An 18,327-nucleotide genomic window follows, 5' to 3' on the forward strand; every position below is an offset into this window, starting at 1 on the left:
GGAGCAAAACTCCATCTCAAAAAACAAACAAACAAACAAACAAACACTGGGCGCGGTGGCTCACGCCTGTAATCCAAGCACTTTGGGAGGCCAAGGCGGTGGATCACCTGAGGTCAGGAGTTCAAGACCAGCCTGGCCAACGTGGTGAAACCCTGAATCTACAAAAAATACAAAAATTAGCCAGGCCTGGACTACAGCTCACGCCTGTAGTCCCAGCTACTCGGGAGGCTGAGGCAGGAGAATTGCTTGAACCCGGGAGACGGAGGTTGCAGTGAGCTGAGATCGCACCACTGCACTCCATTTTGCCTGGGCGACAGACAAGACTCCATCTCAAAAAAATAAATAAAGAAAGAAAGAATGAAGGCAGTTTTTAAGGATTTAGTGGCAGTATGTAGAATGGATAAGAAAAAGAAAAGAGGAGGCCGGGCACGGTGGCTCATGCCTGTAATCCCAGCACTTTGGGAGGCCGAGGAGGGTGGATCACAAGGTCAGGAGTTGAGACCAGCCTGACCAACATGGTGAAACCCTGTCTCTACTAAAAATACAAAAATTAACTGGGCGTGGTGGCACACGCCTGTAATCCCAGCTACTCAGGAGGCTGAGGCAGGAGAACTGCTTGAACCCAGGAGGTGGAGGTTGCAGTGAGCCAAAATTACGCCACTACACTCCAGCCTGGGCGATAGAGTGAGATTCCATCTCAAAAAAAAAAAAAAAGAAAAGAAAGAAAGAAAGAAAAGAAAAGAAAAAAAGAAAAGGGGAATAGCCTGGCCACAGTGGCTCATGCCTATAATCCCAGCTACTCAGGAGGCCAAGGTGGGGGAATCCCTTGAGCCCAAGAGTTCAAGGCTGCAGTGAGCCGTGATCACACCACTGCACTACAGCCTGGGCAACAGATGGAGAACCTGTCTCAAAGAAAGAAAAGAGGAATAACGGCAGGGCATGGTAATCCCAGCACTTTGGGAGGCTGAGGTGGGCAGATCATTTGAGGTCAGGAGTTCAAGACCAGCCCGGCCAACATGGTGAAACTCTGCCTCTACTAAAAATACAAAAATTAGTGAGTAGAGACAGGGTTTCACTATGTTAGCCAGGATGGTCTCGATCTCCTGATATCGTGATCTGCCCACCTTGGCCTCCCAAAGTGTTGGGATTACAGGCATGAGCCACCACATCTGGCCTAAATTTTTATTTTTTAAAAATTGTGGTCCCTCTCCCTCTCCCTCTCCCTCTCCCTCTCCCTCTCCCCTCTTTCCACGGTCTCCCTCTGATGCCGAGCCGAAGCTGGACGGTACTGCTGCCATCTCAGCTCACTGCAACCTCCCTGCCTGATTCTCCTGCCTCAGCCTGCCGAGTGCCTGCGATTGCAGGCGCGCACCGCCCCGCCTGACTGGTTTTCGTATTTTTTTGGTGGAGACGGGGTTTCGCTGTGTTGGCCGGGCTGGTCTCCAGCTCCTAACCGCGAGTGATCTGCCAGCCTCGGCCTCCCGAGGTGCCGGGATTGCAGACAGAGTCTGGTTAACTCAGTGCTCAATGGTGCCCAGGCTGGAGTGCAGTGGCGTGATCTCGGCCCGCTACAACCACCTCCCAGCCGCCTGCCTTGGCCTCCCAAAGTGCCGAGATTGCAGCCTCTGCCCGGCTGCCGCCCCGTCTGGGAAGTGAGGAGCGTCTCCGCCTGGCCGCCCATCGTCCGGGATGTGAGGAGCCCCTCTGCCTGGCTGCCCAGTCTGGAAAGTGAGGAGCGTCTCTGCCCGGCCGCCATCCCATCTAGGAAACAAGGAGCGCCTCTTCCCAGCCGCCATCACATCTGGGAAGTGAGGAGCCTCTCTGCCCGGCCGCCCATCGTCTGAGATGTGGGGAGCACCTCTGCCCTGCCGCCCAGTCCGGGATGTGAGGAGCGTCTCTGCCCGGCCGCCCCGTCTGAGAAGTGAGGAGACCCTCTGCCTGGCAGCCGCCCCGCCCGAGAAGTGAGGAGCCCCTCCGCCCAGCAGCCACCCCGTCTGGGAAGTGAGGAGTGTCTCCGCCCAGCAGCCACCTCGTCCGGGAGGGAGGTGGGGGGGTCAGCCCCCCACCCGGCCAGCCACCCCGTCCGGGAGGGAGGTGGAGGGATCAGCCCCCCGCCCGGCCAGCCACCCTGTCCGGGAGGTGAGGGGCGCCTCTGCCCGACCACCCCTACTGGGAAGTGAGGAGCCCCTCTGCCCGGCCAGCCGCTCCGTCCGGGAGGGAGGTGGGGGGGTCAGCCCCCCCGCCCGGCCAGCCAACCCGTCCAGGAGGGAGGTGGGGGGGGGTCAGTCCCCCGCCCGGCCAGCCGCCCCGTCCGGGAGGGAGGTGGGGGGGCCAGCCCCCCGCCCGGCGAGCCGTCCCGTCCGGAAGGGAGGTGGGGGGGTCAGCCCCCCGCCCGGCCAGCCGCCCCGTCCGGGAGGGAGGTGGGGGGGTTAGCCCACCGCCCAGCCTGCCGCCCTGTCCGGGAGGGAGGTGGGGGTTCGGCCCCCCGCCTGGCCGGCCACCCAGTCCGAGAGGTGAGGGGCGCCTCTGCCCGGCCGCCCCTACTGGGAAGTGAGGAGCCCCTCTGCCCGGCCAGCCGCTCTGTCCGGGAGGGAGGTGGGGGGGTCAGCCCCCCGCCCGGCCAGCCACCCCGTCCGGAAGGGAGGTGGGGGGGTCAACTCCCCGCCTGGCCAGCCGCCCCGTCCGGGAGGTGAGGGGCACCTCTGCCCGGCCGCCCCTACTGGGAAGTGAGGAGCCCCCCCGCCCGGCCAGCCGCCCCGTCCGGGAGGGAGGTGGGGGGGTCAGCCCACCGCCCAGCCTGCCACCCTGTCCGGGAGGGAGGTGGGGGGTCAGCCCCCCGCCTGGCCAGCCGCCCCGTCCGGGAGGGAGGTGGGGGGGTCAGCCCACTGCCCAGCCTGCCGCCCTGTCCGGGAGGGAGGTGGGGGTTCGGCCCCCCGCCTGGCCAGCCGCCCCATCCGGGAGGTGAGGGGCGCCTCTGCCCGGCCAGCCGCCCCGACCAGGAGGGAGGTGGGGGGGGGTCAGCCCCCTGCCCGGCCAGCCGCCCCGTCCGGGAGGTGAGGGGCACCTCTGCCCGGCCGCCCCTACTGGGAAGTGAGGAGCCCCTCTGCCCGGCCACCACCCCGGCTTGGAGGTGTACCCAACAGCTCATTGAGAACGGGTCATGATGACAATGGCGGTTTTGTGGAATGGAAAGGGGGGAAAGGTGGGGAAAAGATTGAGAAATCGGATGGTTGCCGTGTCTGTGTAGAAAGAGGTAGACATGGGAGACTTTTCATTTTGTTCTGTACTAAGAAAAAATTCTTCTGCCTTGGGATCCTGTTGATCTGTGACCCTACCCCCAACCCTGTGCTCTCTGAAACATGTGCTGTATCCACTCAGGGTTGAATGGATTAAGGGCGGTGCAAGATGTGCTTTGTTAAACAGATGCTTGAAGGCAGCATGCTCGTTAAGAGCCATCACCACTCCCTAATCTCAAGTACCCAGGGACACAAACACTGCGGAAGGCCGCAGGTTCCTCTGCCTAGGGAAACCAGAGAACTTTGTTCACTTGCTTATCTGCTGACCTTCCCTCCACTATTGTCCTGTAACCCTACCAAATCCCCCTCTGCGAGAAACACCCAAGAATGATCAATAAAAAAAAAAAAAAAAAAAAAAAAAATTAGTAGGGCACCTGTAATCCCAGCTACGTGGGAGGCTGAGGCAGGAGAATCACTTGAACCAGGGAGGCAGAGCTTGAAGTGAGCTGAGATCGCACCACTGCACTCCAGCTTGGGCGACAGAACGAGACTTCGTCTCAAAAGAAAAAAAAAGAAAGCCGGGCGCAGTGGCTCACGCCTGTAATCCCGGCATTTTGGGAGGCTGAGGCAGGTGGATCACGAGGTCAGGAGATCGAGACCATCTTGGCTAACATGGTGAAACCCTGTCTCTACTAAAAATACAAAAAAATTAGCCGGGCGTGGTGGTGGGCGCCTGTAGTCCCAGCTACTCGGGAGGCTGAGGCAGAAGAATGGCGTGAACCCAGGAGGCGGAGTTTGCAGTGAGCCAAGATCGCGCCACTGCACTACAGCCTGGGCAACAGAGTGAGACTCCATCTCAAAAAAAAAAAAAAAAAAAGAAAGAAAGAAAAAAAAAAAAAACAGGCAAGGATACCTGTGAAGGGGCAATAATGCAAGCATGAATTGATAAGGGTCTAGACCAGACTAATGGGTCTGGACCAGACTAATAAGGGTCTAGACCAGACTAATTATCCATAATTATCCAATTGCAATAATCCAAGCATGCATTGATAAGGGTCTAGACCAGACTAATAGAGAAATACTAAGAAGGGGCAGATGTCAGAGACATTTCAGAGGAGTTAGCAAGATTTGGAAATGATTGGATATAGGGATGAAGGAAAGGATGTAAAGACAACTAAGGCCAGGTGCAGTGGCTCATGCCTATAATCCCAATGTTTTAGGAGGCTGAAGCGGGAGGATCACTTGAGCCCAGGAGTTTGAAACCAGCCTGGGCAACATAGCAAGACCTTGTCTCTCAAAAAATAAAATAGCCAGGCATGGTGGCGCGCACCTGTAGCCCTAGCTCTGAGGCAGGAAGATTGCTTGAGCCCAAGAATTCAAGGTTTCAGTGAGTTGTGATTGTGCCACTGCAGTCCGGCCTGGGCAAGAGCAAGACTCTGTCTCTACAAAAATAATAAATAGTCCAGGCATGGTGGCTCACGCCTGTAATCCCAGCACTTTGGGAGGCTGAGGTGGGAGGATCACGAGGTCAGGAGATCGAGACCATCCTGGCTAACAAGGTAAAACCTCGTCTCTACTAAAAATACAAAAATTAGCCGGATGTGCTGGCAGGCGCCTGTAGTCCCAGCTACTTGGGAGGCTGAGGCAGGAGAATGGCGTGAACCCGGGAGGCAGAGCTTGCAGTGAGCTGAGACTGCGCCACTGCACTCTAGCCTGGGCAACAGGGCGAGACTCTGTCTCAAAAATATATATAAAATAATAATAGCAATAAATAAAAATTAAAAATTAGCCAGGCATGGTGGCACATGCCTGGAGTCCTAGCTGCCTGGGAGGCTGAGGTGGGAGGATTACTTGAGCCCAGGAGTTTAAGGCTGCAGTGAGGTAGAATTGCACCACTGCACTCCAGCCTGGGCAACAGTGTGAAATTCTGTCTCTTTAGAAAAAAAAAAAAAAAGACAGCTAAGGATTAATCATGGGTAACTGGAAAAACAGTTCCTACCATGATAAAAATAATGACACCAAGAGGTGGTCTGATACATAAGTTATTAATGATGCTCAAAGCTTGTCTGTCTTTCACAAACCCTTTCCTGAGTTCACCAGCACTGACTACTTCATTCTATATCCCCAGCTCTTAATTGCCCTGCTTGTGTTATATCATTTAATACTCCCTGACATGTTGAATAAGAATACCATTCTTAGCCAGGGAGCAGTTTCTCACGCCTGTAAACCCAGCACTTTGGGAGGCCAAGGCAGGAGGATCGCTTGAGCCCAGGAGTTTGAGACCAGCCTGGGCAACATAATGAAGCCCCATCTCTATAAAAAATATAATTTTTTTTTTGAGACGGAGTCTTGCTCTGTCCCCAAGCTGGAATGCAGTGGTGTGATCTCAGCTCACTGCAACCTCCATCTCAAGCAATTTCCCTGCCTCAGTCTCCCAAGTAGCTGGGATTACAGGTACCCACCATCACACCCGGCTAATCCTCGTATTTTTAGTAGAGATGGGGGTTTCACCATGTTGGCCAGGCTGGTCTCGAACTCTTGACCTTGTGATCCACCCACCTCAGCTAAAAAATACAAAAATTAGCCAGGCACAGTGGCTCATGCCTGTAGTCCCAGCTACTCGGGAGGCTGAGGTGGGAGGATCGCCAGAGCCTGGGAGGTCGGGCTGCAGAATGCCATGATCACGCCACTGTGCTCTAGCCTGCACGACAGAGCGAGACCCTGTCTCCAAAAAAAAGAAAGAATGGTATTCTCAGTAAACAAGTTCAGTTGTGGTTTCTCTAGGAGTATTTTTCTTTTTATTTGGCATCCTCCTCATAGTGGCCAATATTGTGCTGATATTGAATACTCAAAACTAAATTCACATTTTCTCTTTTGCTGAATTTGCATGTCACAATTTTCCCTTCCTATCCTAATTCAGTTGGCTCAATAGAGCTTCTGAACCTTCCTGCTCAGTTTTTCCTCTTTTTTTTTCCAGGGGTTTATGTCTGCATAATCAAGGTTCGACCGCAGTCAGAGGAGCTGCTACAGGCCCTCAGTGTGGCTGACACCTCAGTCTATGGGTGGGCTACACTGGTCAGTGAACGTAGCAAGAATGGAATGCAACGAATCCTCATTCCTTTCATCCCAGCCTTTTATACTAACCAGTCAGAATTGGTTCTTAGCCACAAACAAGATATCGGGGAGATAAGAGTACTGGGAGTGGACAGAGTTCTTAGGAAGCTAGAGGTATGTTAAGAACTGAACCAAAACAGAACAAGAGATCAGGAATTTGAAAAGATAGTTTTCATTCTCACTTCAAGGGCAAAAGAAGTTACTGAGTGACCTAATAAAAATTACCATAGGAAATGACAAAATCAAATGAAGAAAACCCATCTCCTTCATAATGCCAGGCAGGCTCCCAGAGTCCAAAATCTAGGTCATGAGCTTTGTCAACATACCTAAAGGAGTAAAAAAAGTAAATGATTGGCCAAGCGCGGTGGCTCATGCCTGTAATCCCAGCACTTTGGGAGGCCAAAGTGGGTGGATCACAAGGTCAACAGATCAAGACCATCCTGGCCAACATGGTGAAACCTCTTCTCTACTAAAAGTACAAAAATTAGCTGGACATGGTGGCGGGCACCTGTAGTCCCAGCTACTCGGGAGGCTGAGGCAGGAAAATCGCTTGAACCCGGGAGGCAGAGGTTGCAGGGAGCTGAGATCGCGCCACTGCACTCCAGCCTGGGTGACAGAGCGAGACTCCCTCTCAAAACAACAACAACAAAAAAGTAAATGATTTGATTGTCGGCTAGCTAGCTAGAAATCCAGATCTTGACAATTATTGTACTGTATATGTTTCAGATTGGAACATACTGATACAAAGTTGATTTTTCTTCTTTTAAATAAAAGGTTTTATCTTTTCTCCAAGGTCATCTCCAGCTCCCCAGTTCTAGTGGTCGCTGGCCATAGCCACTCTCCCCTCACTCCTGGCCTGGCCATCTACTCTGTAAGAGTGGTCAACTTCACTTCCTTCCAGCAAATGGCATCACCTGTTTTCATCAATATTTCCTGTGTACTCACCAGTCAAAGTGAGGCAGTGGTAGTGAGGGCTATGAAAGATAAGTTGGGTGCAGGTAAGCATCAGAGATTCCTATTTATAATCTAGAGAGGAAAAGAAGAAAGAATGTATTACATTAGTACCCCCCATCTGCAGTTTTGCTTTCCGCATTTCACTTAACTGTCAACCATGGTCCAAAAATAAATGAAAAACTCCTGAAATAAACAGTTTAAATTGTGCACTGTTCCAAAGAGCATGAGGAAATCTCACACTGTCCTGCTCTGGTCCCCAACCATGAATCATCTCTTTGTCCAGCATGTTCACACCGTATACACTATCAGCCCTTTAGTCACTTAGTAGCAGTCTCTGCTATCAAATCAACTGGTATCAAGGTATCACAGTGCAGTGCTTGTTTCAAGTAACCCTTATTTTACTTAATAATGGCTCCAAAGCACAACAGTGGTGATGCCTGCAATTCGGGTATGCCAAAAAGAAGCTGGAAAGTGCTTCCTTTAAGTGAAAAAGTGAAAGTTCTCAACTCAGTAAGGAAAACATAGTACGTAGAGGGTTCAATATTATCTGTGGCATCCACTGAGGGTCTTGGAACATATTCCCCACAGATATGGGGGGACAGATGTTATCACAGTTTAGTTAATGGGAAACATTTAGCCACTTGACCAAGATTACTCAAACTAGTTGAGGCATGAATCTTCCAAACCTACCCAAAATACAACCTTTAGGTAGCTTTCTTAACACTACCTAAATTTTATATTTAACTTATATATTTAAGAATAGTTGTCAGCCAGGTGTGATGGCCCATGCCTTGTAATTCCAGCACTTTGGGAGGACAAGGTGGGCAGATCCCTTGAGCTCAGGAGTTCAAGACCAGCCTGGGGAACAAGGCAAAACTCTGTATCAACAAAAAAGTACAAAAAAAAAATTACCTGGGCATGGTGGCATGGACCTGTGGTCCCAGCTACTCGGGAGGCTGAGGCAGGAGGATTGCTTGAGACCAGGAGTTCAAGGCTGCAGTGAACTGTGATTGTGCCACTGCACTCCAGCCTGGTGACAGAGCAAGACCCTGTCTCAAAAAAAAAAAAAAAAGGAAAAAGAATAGTTGTCAGTTTAACACGAGTTTGCCAGCTTTGTAAGTATACTATTTGCCCTATTTTAAACTTTTTTTTTTTTTTTTTTTTTTGACAGAGTCTTGCTCTGTCACCCAGGCTGGAGTGCAATGTCGTGATCTCGGCTCACTGCAACCTCCACCTCCCAAGTTCAAGCGATTCTCCCGCCTCAGACTCCTGAGTAGCTGGGATTACAGGCACACACCACCAATGCCCTGCTAATTTTTGTATTTTTGTAGAAATGGGGTTTCACCATGTTGGCCAGGCTGGTCTTGAACTCCTGACCTCAGGTGATCCACCCGCCTTGGCCTCCCAAAGTGCTGGGATTACAGGCATGAGCCACCGCACCTGGCCAATCTTATTGATAAATGTTTTGTTGTCTTCAAAAGTATTTAAATCTTTTTGCATCAGGCAATGGGCCAATGTTAACCCTAGAACCAAGACTTAGCTTTCCCAAATCCTGATTCCAGGCATTACCTAGTTTAGGAATAATGCCACATTGGATAGGATGGGAATAGTTACGAAAAGGTGTTAGAAAAGCTAGAGAACCATCAGTCTCCTTATATTGTATTTGTCACGCCCGCTTCCCCACTCCTCAAGGGAAGCTACTTAATTACTGGGAACGATCTAAGCTAAATTATAGTATATCTCCTAATGGGAAATAGGTTTTTGCTGATGTTTATGTGAGCATCTGGTTTGTATTGATCATTATCCTAAGCACATTTATATGCTTTTGGTTTAATTCTCATAACTCTAGGAGGTAGGTATTTTTCCCCAAGAGCTGAGGAAACTGAGATGCTGGCGCAGTGGCTCACACCTGTAATCCTAGCACTTTGGGAGGCTAAGACTGGAGGATCACTTGAGCTCAGGAGTTCAAGACCAGGCTAAGCAACACAGCAAGACCTTATCTCTACTAAAAATAAAAAGAATTAGCCAGGCATGGTGGCATGCACCTGAAGTCCTAGCAGGAGGTTGAGGTGGGAGGATTGCCTAAGCCCAGGAGGTTGAAGTTGCAGTGAGGCATGATCACACCACTGCACTCCAGCCTGGGTGACAGAACGAGACCCTGTCTCAGGAATTAAAAAAAAAAAAAAAAAAAAAGGATCTCTAGATACTATCACAGAATGTATTGGAACAGAGTTTTTAAATCTAGAGACCATGGATCCCCACAAAGGTCCATAGATAGAATTCAAGGTGTCCATTACCCAAATGGAGAAAAATTGCATCTTTTTCTTTCCTTTTTTTTTTTTTTTTTTTTTGAGACAGAACCTCGCTCTGTCGCCCAGTCTGGAGTGCAGTGGCGCCATCTCAGCTCACTGCAACCTCCACTCCCAGGTTCAAGCAATTCTCCTCCCTCAGCCTCCCAAGTAGCTGGGATTGCAGGTGCCCGCCACCACGCCCGGCTAATTTTTGTATTTTTAGTAGAGGCAAGGTTTCACCATGTTGGCCAGGCTGGTCTCGAACTCCTGATCTCAAATGATCCACCCACCTTGGCCTCCCAAAATGATGGGATTACAGGTGTGAGTTACTGCGCCTGGCCGTGCATCTTTATTTTCAATTGACCACTAACTTAAAGTTAGCACTTTCACTGATTATTAATATAGGCAGCAAACCATCATAATATCAGCAGTATTGTGTGCTTTTGTCACCAACAGAATTCATTGACTATACTTTCAGGGATCATTTCTGTAGTTCATTACTAGAGAAGTTTCTCAGAATGTATAGAGAAAAAAAAGAATACACAGATATATTCATGTTCCTACTGCCAGATTTAAAAAATATTTCTCACTTAAAAATTACAGTAATTGGCCAGGTGCAGTGGCTCATGCCTGTAATCCCAGCACTTCGGATGGCCGAGGCGGGTGGATCACAAGGTCAGGGGTTCGAGACCAGCCTGGCCAACATGGTGAAACCCCGTCTCTACTAAAAATAAAAAATAAAATAAAAATAAATTAAAATAGCCAGGTGTAGTGTCATGCACCTGTAATCCCAGCTACTCGGGAGGCTGAGGCAGGAGAATAGCTTGAACAGGGAGGTGGAGGTTGCAGTGAGTCGAGATCGCGCCACTGCACTCCAGCCTGGGACAGAGCAAGACTCTGTCTCAAAAAAAAAAAAAACAGATACAGTAATCACCAGCCTGGGCAACATGGCAAAACCCCATCTCTACAAAAAATACAAAATAATTAGCCAGGTGTGATGGCCTGCAGTCCTAGCTACTCTGGAAGCTGAAGTGGGAGGATCTCTTGAGCCTGGGAGGCAGAGATGGAGTGAGCTGAGATCTCACCACTGCACTGCAGCCTGGGTGAGAAAGAAAGGCTGTTTCAGGAAAAAAAGAAAGAAAGAAAGAAAAGAAAAGAAAAACAGCCAAAAGGCCAGGTGCGGTAGCTCACGCTTGTAATCCCAACACTTTGGGAAGCTGAGGCGGGCAGATCACCTGAGGTCAGGTGTTCAAGGCAAGCCTGTGCAACATAGAAAGACCTCATCTCTAACAAAAATTAAAAGTTAAAGAAAAACATTTAAATTATCCAGGTGTTAAAAAAAAAAAAAAAAAAAAAGGCCAGCGCGATGGCTCATGCCTGTAATCCCACCACTTTGGGAGGCCGAAGTGGTTGGATCACCTGAGGTCAGGAGTTCGAGACCATCCTGGCCAACATGGTGAAAACCCATCTCTACTAAAAATACAAAAATTATCTGGGCGTGGTGGCGGGCCCCTGTAATCCCAGTTACGCAAGATGCTGAGGCAGCAGAATTGCTTGAATCTGGGAGGCAGAGGTTGCGGTGAGCCGAGATCATGCCATTGCACTGCAGCCTGGGCAACAAGAGTGAAACTCCATCTCAAAAACAAAAAAAAAGTCGGACATGATGGTGTGCACCTGTAGTCCTAGTTACTTAGGAGGCTGCAGTAAGCCATGACTGCACCACTGCACTCCAGCCTAAGACCTTGTCTCAAAAAAAAAAAAAAAAAAAGGCAAGTCTACAGTTTTATTGAGGATAAGGTTAGATACAAATCACAGTGCTCCCAAAAAATGACATCCTGAGTAGGACAAAGGTATTGTGGATTTAAGTGGTCACTGATGATCTAAAAAAAAAGTTTTGGCTGGGTGCAATGGCTCATGCCTGTAATTCCAGCACTTTGGGAGGCCAAGGCGGGTGGATCACCTGAGGTCAGGAGTTTGAGACCAGCCTGGCCAAAATGGTGACACTCATCCCTACTAAAAATACGAAAATTAGCCAGGCATGGTGGTGGGCACCTGTAATGCCAGCTACTAGGGAGGCTGAGACAAAAGAATTGCTTGAACCCAGGAGGCCGAGGTTGCAGGGAGCTGAGATGGCGCCACTGCACTCCAGCCTGGGCAACAGAGACTCCCTCTCAAAAAAAAGAAAGAAAATAAAATGTTTCAAGATAGAGATTACAATTATAAATGGAATCAGCATACTATCACAAGTTTAGTGAAGAGAAGCACGTTACCTGGGGTTAAAGTGCACGGGAAAGGTAAACAGCATGTTTTTGTTTTGTTTTGTTTGAAATAGTCTCGCTCTGTCACCCAGGCTGGAGTGCAGTGGAGATATCTCGGTTCACTGCTAGCTCCGCCTCCCGGGTTCACGCCATTTCTCCTGCCTCAGCCTCCCAAGTAGCTGGGACTACAGGTGCATGCCACCACACCCAGCTAATTTTTTCTATTTTTAGTAGAGACGGGGTTTCACCGTGTTAGCCAGGATGGTCTTGATCTCCTGACCTTGTGATCCACCCGCCTTGGCCTCCCAAAATGCTGGGATTACAGGTGTAAGCCACCACGCCAGGCCACATTTTTTTTTTAAGTCTTCTCATTTTTATTACTCAAAAGTTTCATTTTTTATTTAGCTGACTGTGCTTGTGCCTTCGACACTTTCACAACAATTTTCTGCTCCTCGATAAGGAAAGCACGCTTGATCCAGTCACGAACACATTTAGCACACATGGAACCCGACATGTTGTTTTGGACAATCTCGTAAGAACTTCAGGTTTTATGGCATGAATCCCTTGAAGTCTGCCTGGGCACATGCCACATGCAGATTTTGGTGCTTTCCCATCCCTCTTGGTATAAAGGTAAACAATTCTATTACCAAGGGTTTGGGACAGCCTAGTTTTGTTAGAGGCTGTATTGTAGGAAAGCCTACGTTGGTATGTCAAACACTGGACCATTCTGAGTGCCTGCAGACAATGTCCCTGGAAGAGGAAGAAGTGGTAACCAGCATTTTAAAGCAGCAGAGGATTTAAAGCATCCTTTGAAATCTAAGAGGAAGAAATAACAAGCTCAAGAATTAGAGAGTTGTATTACTCTGGAGATAGGAAGAAGTCAAAAAGACGCGGTTGAGCCAAGTATAGTTCACACCTGAAGCTCTCTTCTCTCTTACTAAGAAGGCTGGGTTTTGAATACTTCTGGCAGATACTCTTACTATTTTTAGTCATAAGTTTTAAAATGCAGCATCTGCTGGAGGTTGCAGTGAGCTGAGATCGCACCACTGCCCTCCAGCCTGGGGGACAGAGTGAGAGCAAAACTCTGTCTCAAAAAAAATTAAATTTAAAAAATGCAGCATCTGCCCATGGTTGCTATTAACTATTATCTTGTTTTGTTATGGCCAACGTATAGATCACTGTGAAGATTCCACCATCCTCAAGCGGTTCACTGGCTCTTACCAGATCCTGCTCTTGACCCTCTTTGCAGTGCTGGCATCAACAGCTTCCATCTTCCTAGGTAAAGAGTCCTTATATTCAATAACATAGACTTTGACATGAAAACTGCCTTTTTTTTTTTTTTTTTGAGATGGAGTTTAAGTCTGTTGCCCACGCTGGACTGCAGTGGCGCAATCTTGGCTTACAGCAACCTCTGCTGCCCGAGTTCAAGCAATTCTCCTGCCTCAGCCTCCCGAGTAGCTGGGATTACAGGCGCCGGCCACTGCTCCCGACTAATTTTTGTATTTTTAGTAGAGACGGGGTTTCACCATCTTGGCCAGGCTGGTCTTGAACTCCTGACCTCGTGATCCACCCGCCTCGGCCTCCCAAAGTGCTGGGATTACAGGCGTGAGCCACCGCGCCCAGATGAAACTGCCTTATTTCACAAATAAGGATGAAAATTAGCCACTTATCACATATAATTTTAACAAGCAGTGTAAACTAAGCCTTGCTAGTCCTAGTAACGTGGTGGATTAAAGGTCCCCCTCAGCCGGGCATGGTGGCTTATGCCTGTAATCCCAGCACTTTGGGAGGCCAAGGCGGGTGGGTCACCTAAGTTCAGGAGTTCGAGACCAGCCTGGCCAACATGGTGAAAATCCATCTCTACTAAAAATAACAAAAATTAGTCAGTGTAGTGGCACATGCCTGTAATCCCAGCTACTCGGGAGGCTGAGGCAGAAGTGCTTGAACCTGGGAGACAGAGGTTGTAGTGAGCCAAGATCGTGCCACTGCACTTCAGCCTGGGTGACAGAGCAAGACTCCGTTTCAAAAAAAAAAAAGTCCTCAACTTACTACCAAGAAGCAACAAACTGGATTTGGCAAACACACACCACTCAGAAGTGGAAACCACTACTAAATCTTGAGGTATAACAGCTACTTTTGCTGAAATTCATAGTTAGGGATAATTCAAGTAACACAACAGACTGGGTGCAATGGTTCACACCTGTAATCCTAGCACTTTGGGAGGCCAAAGTGGGAGGATGGCTTGAGTCTAGGAATTTAAGACCAGCCTGAGCAACACAGTGAGACTCCATCTCTACAAAAAAACTAAAATTAGCTGGGTGTGGTGGTGGCACACATCTAGTCCGAGCTACTAGGGAAGCTGAGGCAGGAGGATTGCTTGAGACAGGGAATTCAAGGTGGCAGTAAGCCATGATTGTGCCACTGTACTCGTGATACGGTGTGTCTAAAAAAAAATTTTTTTGAGATGGAGTCCCATTGTCACCCACGCTGGTGTGAAGTGGTGCAATCTTGGCTCACTGCAACCTCCATCACCCAGTTTCAAGCGATTCTCCTGCCTCAGCCTCTCGAGTAGCTGGAATTACAGACACTCGCCACCACACCTAATTTTTTATTTTTAGCGGCATGTTGGCCAGGCTGGTCTTGAATGCCTGACCTCAGGTGGTCTGCCCACCTAAGCCTCCCAAAGTGCTGGGATTACAGGTGTGAGCCACCACACACAGCCTAAAAAAAAAAAAATTAACACACCACTATTGTCTACTCCATTTCCCCACTTTTTTTTTTTCTGAGACAGAGTCTGGCTCTGTCGCCAAGGCTGGAGTGCAGTGGCAAGACCTCAGCTCACTACAAGCTCCGCCTCCCAGGTTCACACCATTCTCCTGCCTCAGCCTCCTGAGTAGCTGGGACTACAGGCACCCGCCAACACGCCCAGCTAAATTTTTGTATTTTTAGTAGAGACGGGGTTTCACTGTGTTAGCCAGGATGGTCTCAATCTCCTGACCTCGTGATCCGCCCACCTCAGCCTCCCAAAGTGGTGTGATTACAGGCATGAGCCACCGTGCCCGGCCATTTTCCCCCTTTCAGCCAAAAGCTGAAAGTAACTCTAAAATGGGTTAAATTGGGATAAAAACTTCCTGTAATAGTGCCATTACTATTACTTATTTTTAAGAATTATTTTTAGCAATATTCTCATTCTAGAGTTGACTTTGCCCTTTAAGGCCTTCCTCAGATATGCCTTGTGACATTTCCTTTGTCCTTTTTCCAGCATACAATGCCTTCCTAAACAAGATACAAACAGTTCCAGTTGTGTATGTACCAACTCTAGGAACACCACAGCCAGGTAAAAAAGCCTCTGTCCTCATCTTTGAAAAGCTCAGATACACACGTTTAATTCACTCAACTTTTCCCTCTTCTTCTAGCTTTTTTTAACTCCACAAGTTCTCCCCCTCACTTCATGAGTCTACAACCTCCATTGGCCCAAAGTCGGCTGCAACATTGGTTATGGAGTATAAGGCACTAATCTCTGCTTGCACAAGTTCCTCTTAACTGCAGGGGAATGAAGATTTCTAGTCCTGGACAAGAAGCCTAACAGCAACTTCTACATTAAGTTTCCACATAAGGCTTCTGAGAACTATAAATAAAGCATCCTAAGCTGTTTCTTAAAACTGGTATGTCAGACTGTATTGTAAAGAGTTAACTGTCGGCCGGGCGCGGTGGCTCACGCCTGTAATCCCAGCACTTAAGCAGGCGGATCACCACGTCAGGAGTTTGAGACCAGCCTGACCAACATGGTGAAAACCCGTCTCTACTAAAAATACAAAAATTAGCCAGGTATGGTGGCAGATACCTGTAATCCCAGCTACTTGGGAGGCTGAGACAGAGAACTGCCTGAACCCGGGAGGCAGAGGTTGCAGTGAACTGAGATCGCGCCACTGCACTCCAGCCTGGGCAACAGAGCAAGGCTCCATCTCTCTTATAAAAAAAAAAAAAAAAAAAAAAAAAAAACACCAAACACAACACTTGAGATAGTATCACAGTTTAAAAAAAAAACCAAAAACAAATTTATCCAATGAGCCTAGGTGGTTAAAAATGCCCCCAAAGGGACTTTTAAAGTACTTGGCCACTTACGTGCCCCAAATGACTCTAATATTCTCCTCTTCCTGGTTGCCCCAGAATACTTGAGACAGGAACTTCCTAACACTTAAACAAGACAATAAACAGGATTTATCCAAAATGTGTTTATTGAGATGGTTTCCCACTCATCTTGACTCAGAGTGCTTTTAGTGCTGCTTCCTCCTGAAGGAACATCCTGGAGGAAAAAGATTCAGAGATTAGCTGTCATCAGTACAGGTATTCTGCCCACCTCTCCCACAAAAGCAGATGCATGATGATCCACCCACAGAAAGCTACATCTTTTATTTTTCTCAACTCTTAGCTACCTGCGCATTTGTATCACTTTGGTTACTTCCTATCAACTTAAGCCCATTTACCCCCGCTTTAGACAGTAGTGCTTTGAGATTAATACATAGCTTTTGGTAGTATCTAGTTAAACAACCAAATCCAACACTTCTTGTCTAAAAATTTACATTATAGATGATCCCTGTCACTGTAAGACCGAAAAATCCTGAGAAATGTTTCCATTTCTAAAAAGCAAACTCAAAGCCCCAAATCACATTAGTAAACCATTTACCTTCTGTAAGCCTTGCTTTTCCTCCTGTAGGCTGGCAGAGGACAGTGGAGCAGCCAACACACAAAACTACCGTTTGTGCATGGCTAAAGACCGTGGTGATTTTATAGCATCCTGAAAGAAAAGCAGATAACATTTTTTTCCTCTATTACACCCGTCTCTTTCCGGCACTTATGCCCAACTCATCATCCATTACATTGTTTCCCAACACAAAAAAACGTAGGGGTTGTATGTGAAATGTGATGGGAGATCACGGTGAAATGAATCACTCCTCCTAAAATGCAAAACTTTGCCAGTCTCATACATTCAAATTTTAAGAGTATCAGGGAAAATATTTTCCACAGGCGAAGAAACTGAAGCTGCTGCACAGCTTCAAGGATACGAGACAGCTAACACTACAACATTTTCCAACTGTTGAGGTCCAGTGCTTTCCCCACTACAGCAAGCCGTCTCCTCACCTGGGCATTTCACATCCATGAAGTAGGAATTGGGGCTCTGCACCAGGCGTTTCTTCTTGTGTTTCCTCTTCTCCTCTTCTGGAGAGGGATGAAGGAGATCCTTTGCGAGCTAAGAGGGACAGAAATGCAGAGATTTAGAAACCAACAGCGAAAATGGGATGGTAGAAAATAGCCCCCACTGTCACACACCGGGGAGAGCTCGCCCCTCGCCGCCCCTGGTGTCTGCGCAGCTGGGCCGCCATCTTATCTCCTCTCCGCTCCCGTCTATGCGGGTGGCCCGTGGGCCGCTGCGGTCCCTGGAGTTAATGTCCTAAGAAGTGCAGAGGGTAAATGAGGACCCTCTACGATCCGAAATCAGCGTGAGGGGAGAGTTCGGACAGAACAGCGAGATCTCCGCCGAAACCTGGACCAAAGCACTCACAGGCATGTTCTCGGGTGCGTAGGTCGTCACCGCCGGAAAGGAGCGAAAGCGGAAATCCTGCCCCTTATATTGAGCACACGACAGGAAATGACGCAACGCTCTTGTGCCACCATGTTTGGAAGGTCTTACTTTGATCCGCCGCAGTGGGGAGACAAGGGAGTTACCATTTTCGGAAGGTCTTTAACTGTTAGTTGTGACACATATGCGTCACCATGTTGAGAGGGTTACCTTGCTAATTTGAGGTCAGCGTCTGATCACTATCCAGGGATAAATGGACACTTTTAAAATTTTGTGCCATACCTTGACAGTTGGAGCCTAATAAATAGGAAAGGTTGAGGAAAACACCAAGGAGAAGGAGCCATATCCAGGACTTCCGTCCTATTTTTTAAATACCTATATTCTTAACTCTTTTTCTATTGGCTTAATTTAACAGTTTAGGCCGGGCGCAGTGGCTCATGCCTGTAATCCCAGCACTTAGGGAGGCCAAGGCGGGTGGATCACCTGAGGTCAGCAGTTCAAGACCAGCCTGGCCAACATAGTGAAACCCAGTCTCTACTAAAAATACGAAAATTAGCCAGGCGTGGTGGCGTGTGCCTGTAATCACAGCTACTCTGGAGGCTGAGGCAGGAGAATCACATGAACCTGGGAGGCGGAAGTTACAGTGAGCCGAGATCCACTCCAGCCTGGGTGACAGAGCAAGACTCCGTCTTAAATAAATAAATAAATAAATAAACAGGGGAGACATAGTTTGGTCAGTGAAAAGAAATAGGGAAGACTCAAGGAGATAATGAGAGGTGAGAGAATAGACAAAAAGAGATTGAATAGTTTAGCTTGAGAAGGGACAAGCATGGACACAGAAGGTGATGGGGATAAGTGAAAGATGCCTTCTTTTTTTTTTTATTTATTTTTTA

At 48.4% G+C, this 18,327-nt stretch overlaps 2 protein-coding genes and 2 pseudogenes across 6 annotated transcripts in view; 2 read left to right on the forward strand and 2 right to left on the reverse strand.

Annotated features, from left to right (window-relative positions):
• NUP210L (nucleoporin 210 like) overlaps nt 1-15,515 on the forward strand; it is a 166,148-nt gene extending 150,633 nt beyond the window's left edge. For all 5 annotated transcript variants that reach the window (XM_055360127.2, XM_055360113.2, XM_031010422.3 and 2 more), the window contains 5 exons: nt 6,214-6,464; nt 7,144-7,348; nt 13,028-13,132; nt 15,116-15,190; nt 15,270-15,515. In XM_055360127.2, coding sequence (XP_055216102.1) covers nt 6,214-6,464; nt 7,144-7,348; nt 13,028-13,132; nt 15,116-15,190; nt 15,270-15,370 — 737 coding nt within the window. In that variant the 3' untranslated portion in view covers nt 15,371-15,515. The remainder of the gene's footprint in view (nt 1-6,213; nt 6,465-7,143; nt 7,349-13,027; nt 13,133-15,115; nt 15,191-15,269) is intronic.
• LOC115932069 (uncharacterized) lies at nt 10,058-10,135 on the forward strand (annotated as a pseudogene).
• LOC134756639 (large ribosomal subunit protein eL34-like) lies at nt 12,236-12,626 on the reverse strand (annotated as a pseudogene).
• A 558-nt stretch (nt 15,516-16,073) lies between the features above and the next one.
• On the reverse strand, nt 16,074-17,486 carry RPS27 (ribosomal protein S27). Its single transcript, XM_004026806.5, has 4 exons — nt 17,417-17,486; nt 16,996-17,104; nt 16,541-16,651; nt 16,074-16,159 (listed from the first exon to the last, which is right to left on the reverse strand). Exons 1-4 carry the CDS (start codon nt 17,420-17,422, stop codon nt 16,131-16,133), a joined length of 255 nt encoding a protein of 84 aa, XP_004026855.1. The 5' UTR covers nt 17,423-17,486; the 3' UTR covers nt 16,074-16,130.
• Between the last annotated feature and the right edge of the window lie 841 nt (nt 17,487-18,327).

Source organism: Gorilla gorilla, chromosome 1, assembly GCF_029281585.2.
Source record: "Gorilla gorilla gorilla isolate KB3781 chromosome 1, NHGRI_mGorGor1-v2.1_pri, whole genome shotgun sequence".
In the NCBI taxonomy this organism is placed as follows: domain Eukaryota; kingdom Metazoa; phylum Chordata; class Mammalia; order Primates; family Hominidae; genus Gorilla; species Gorilla gorilla.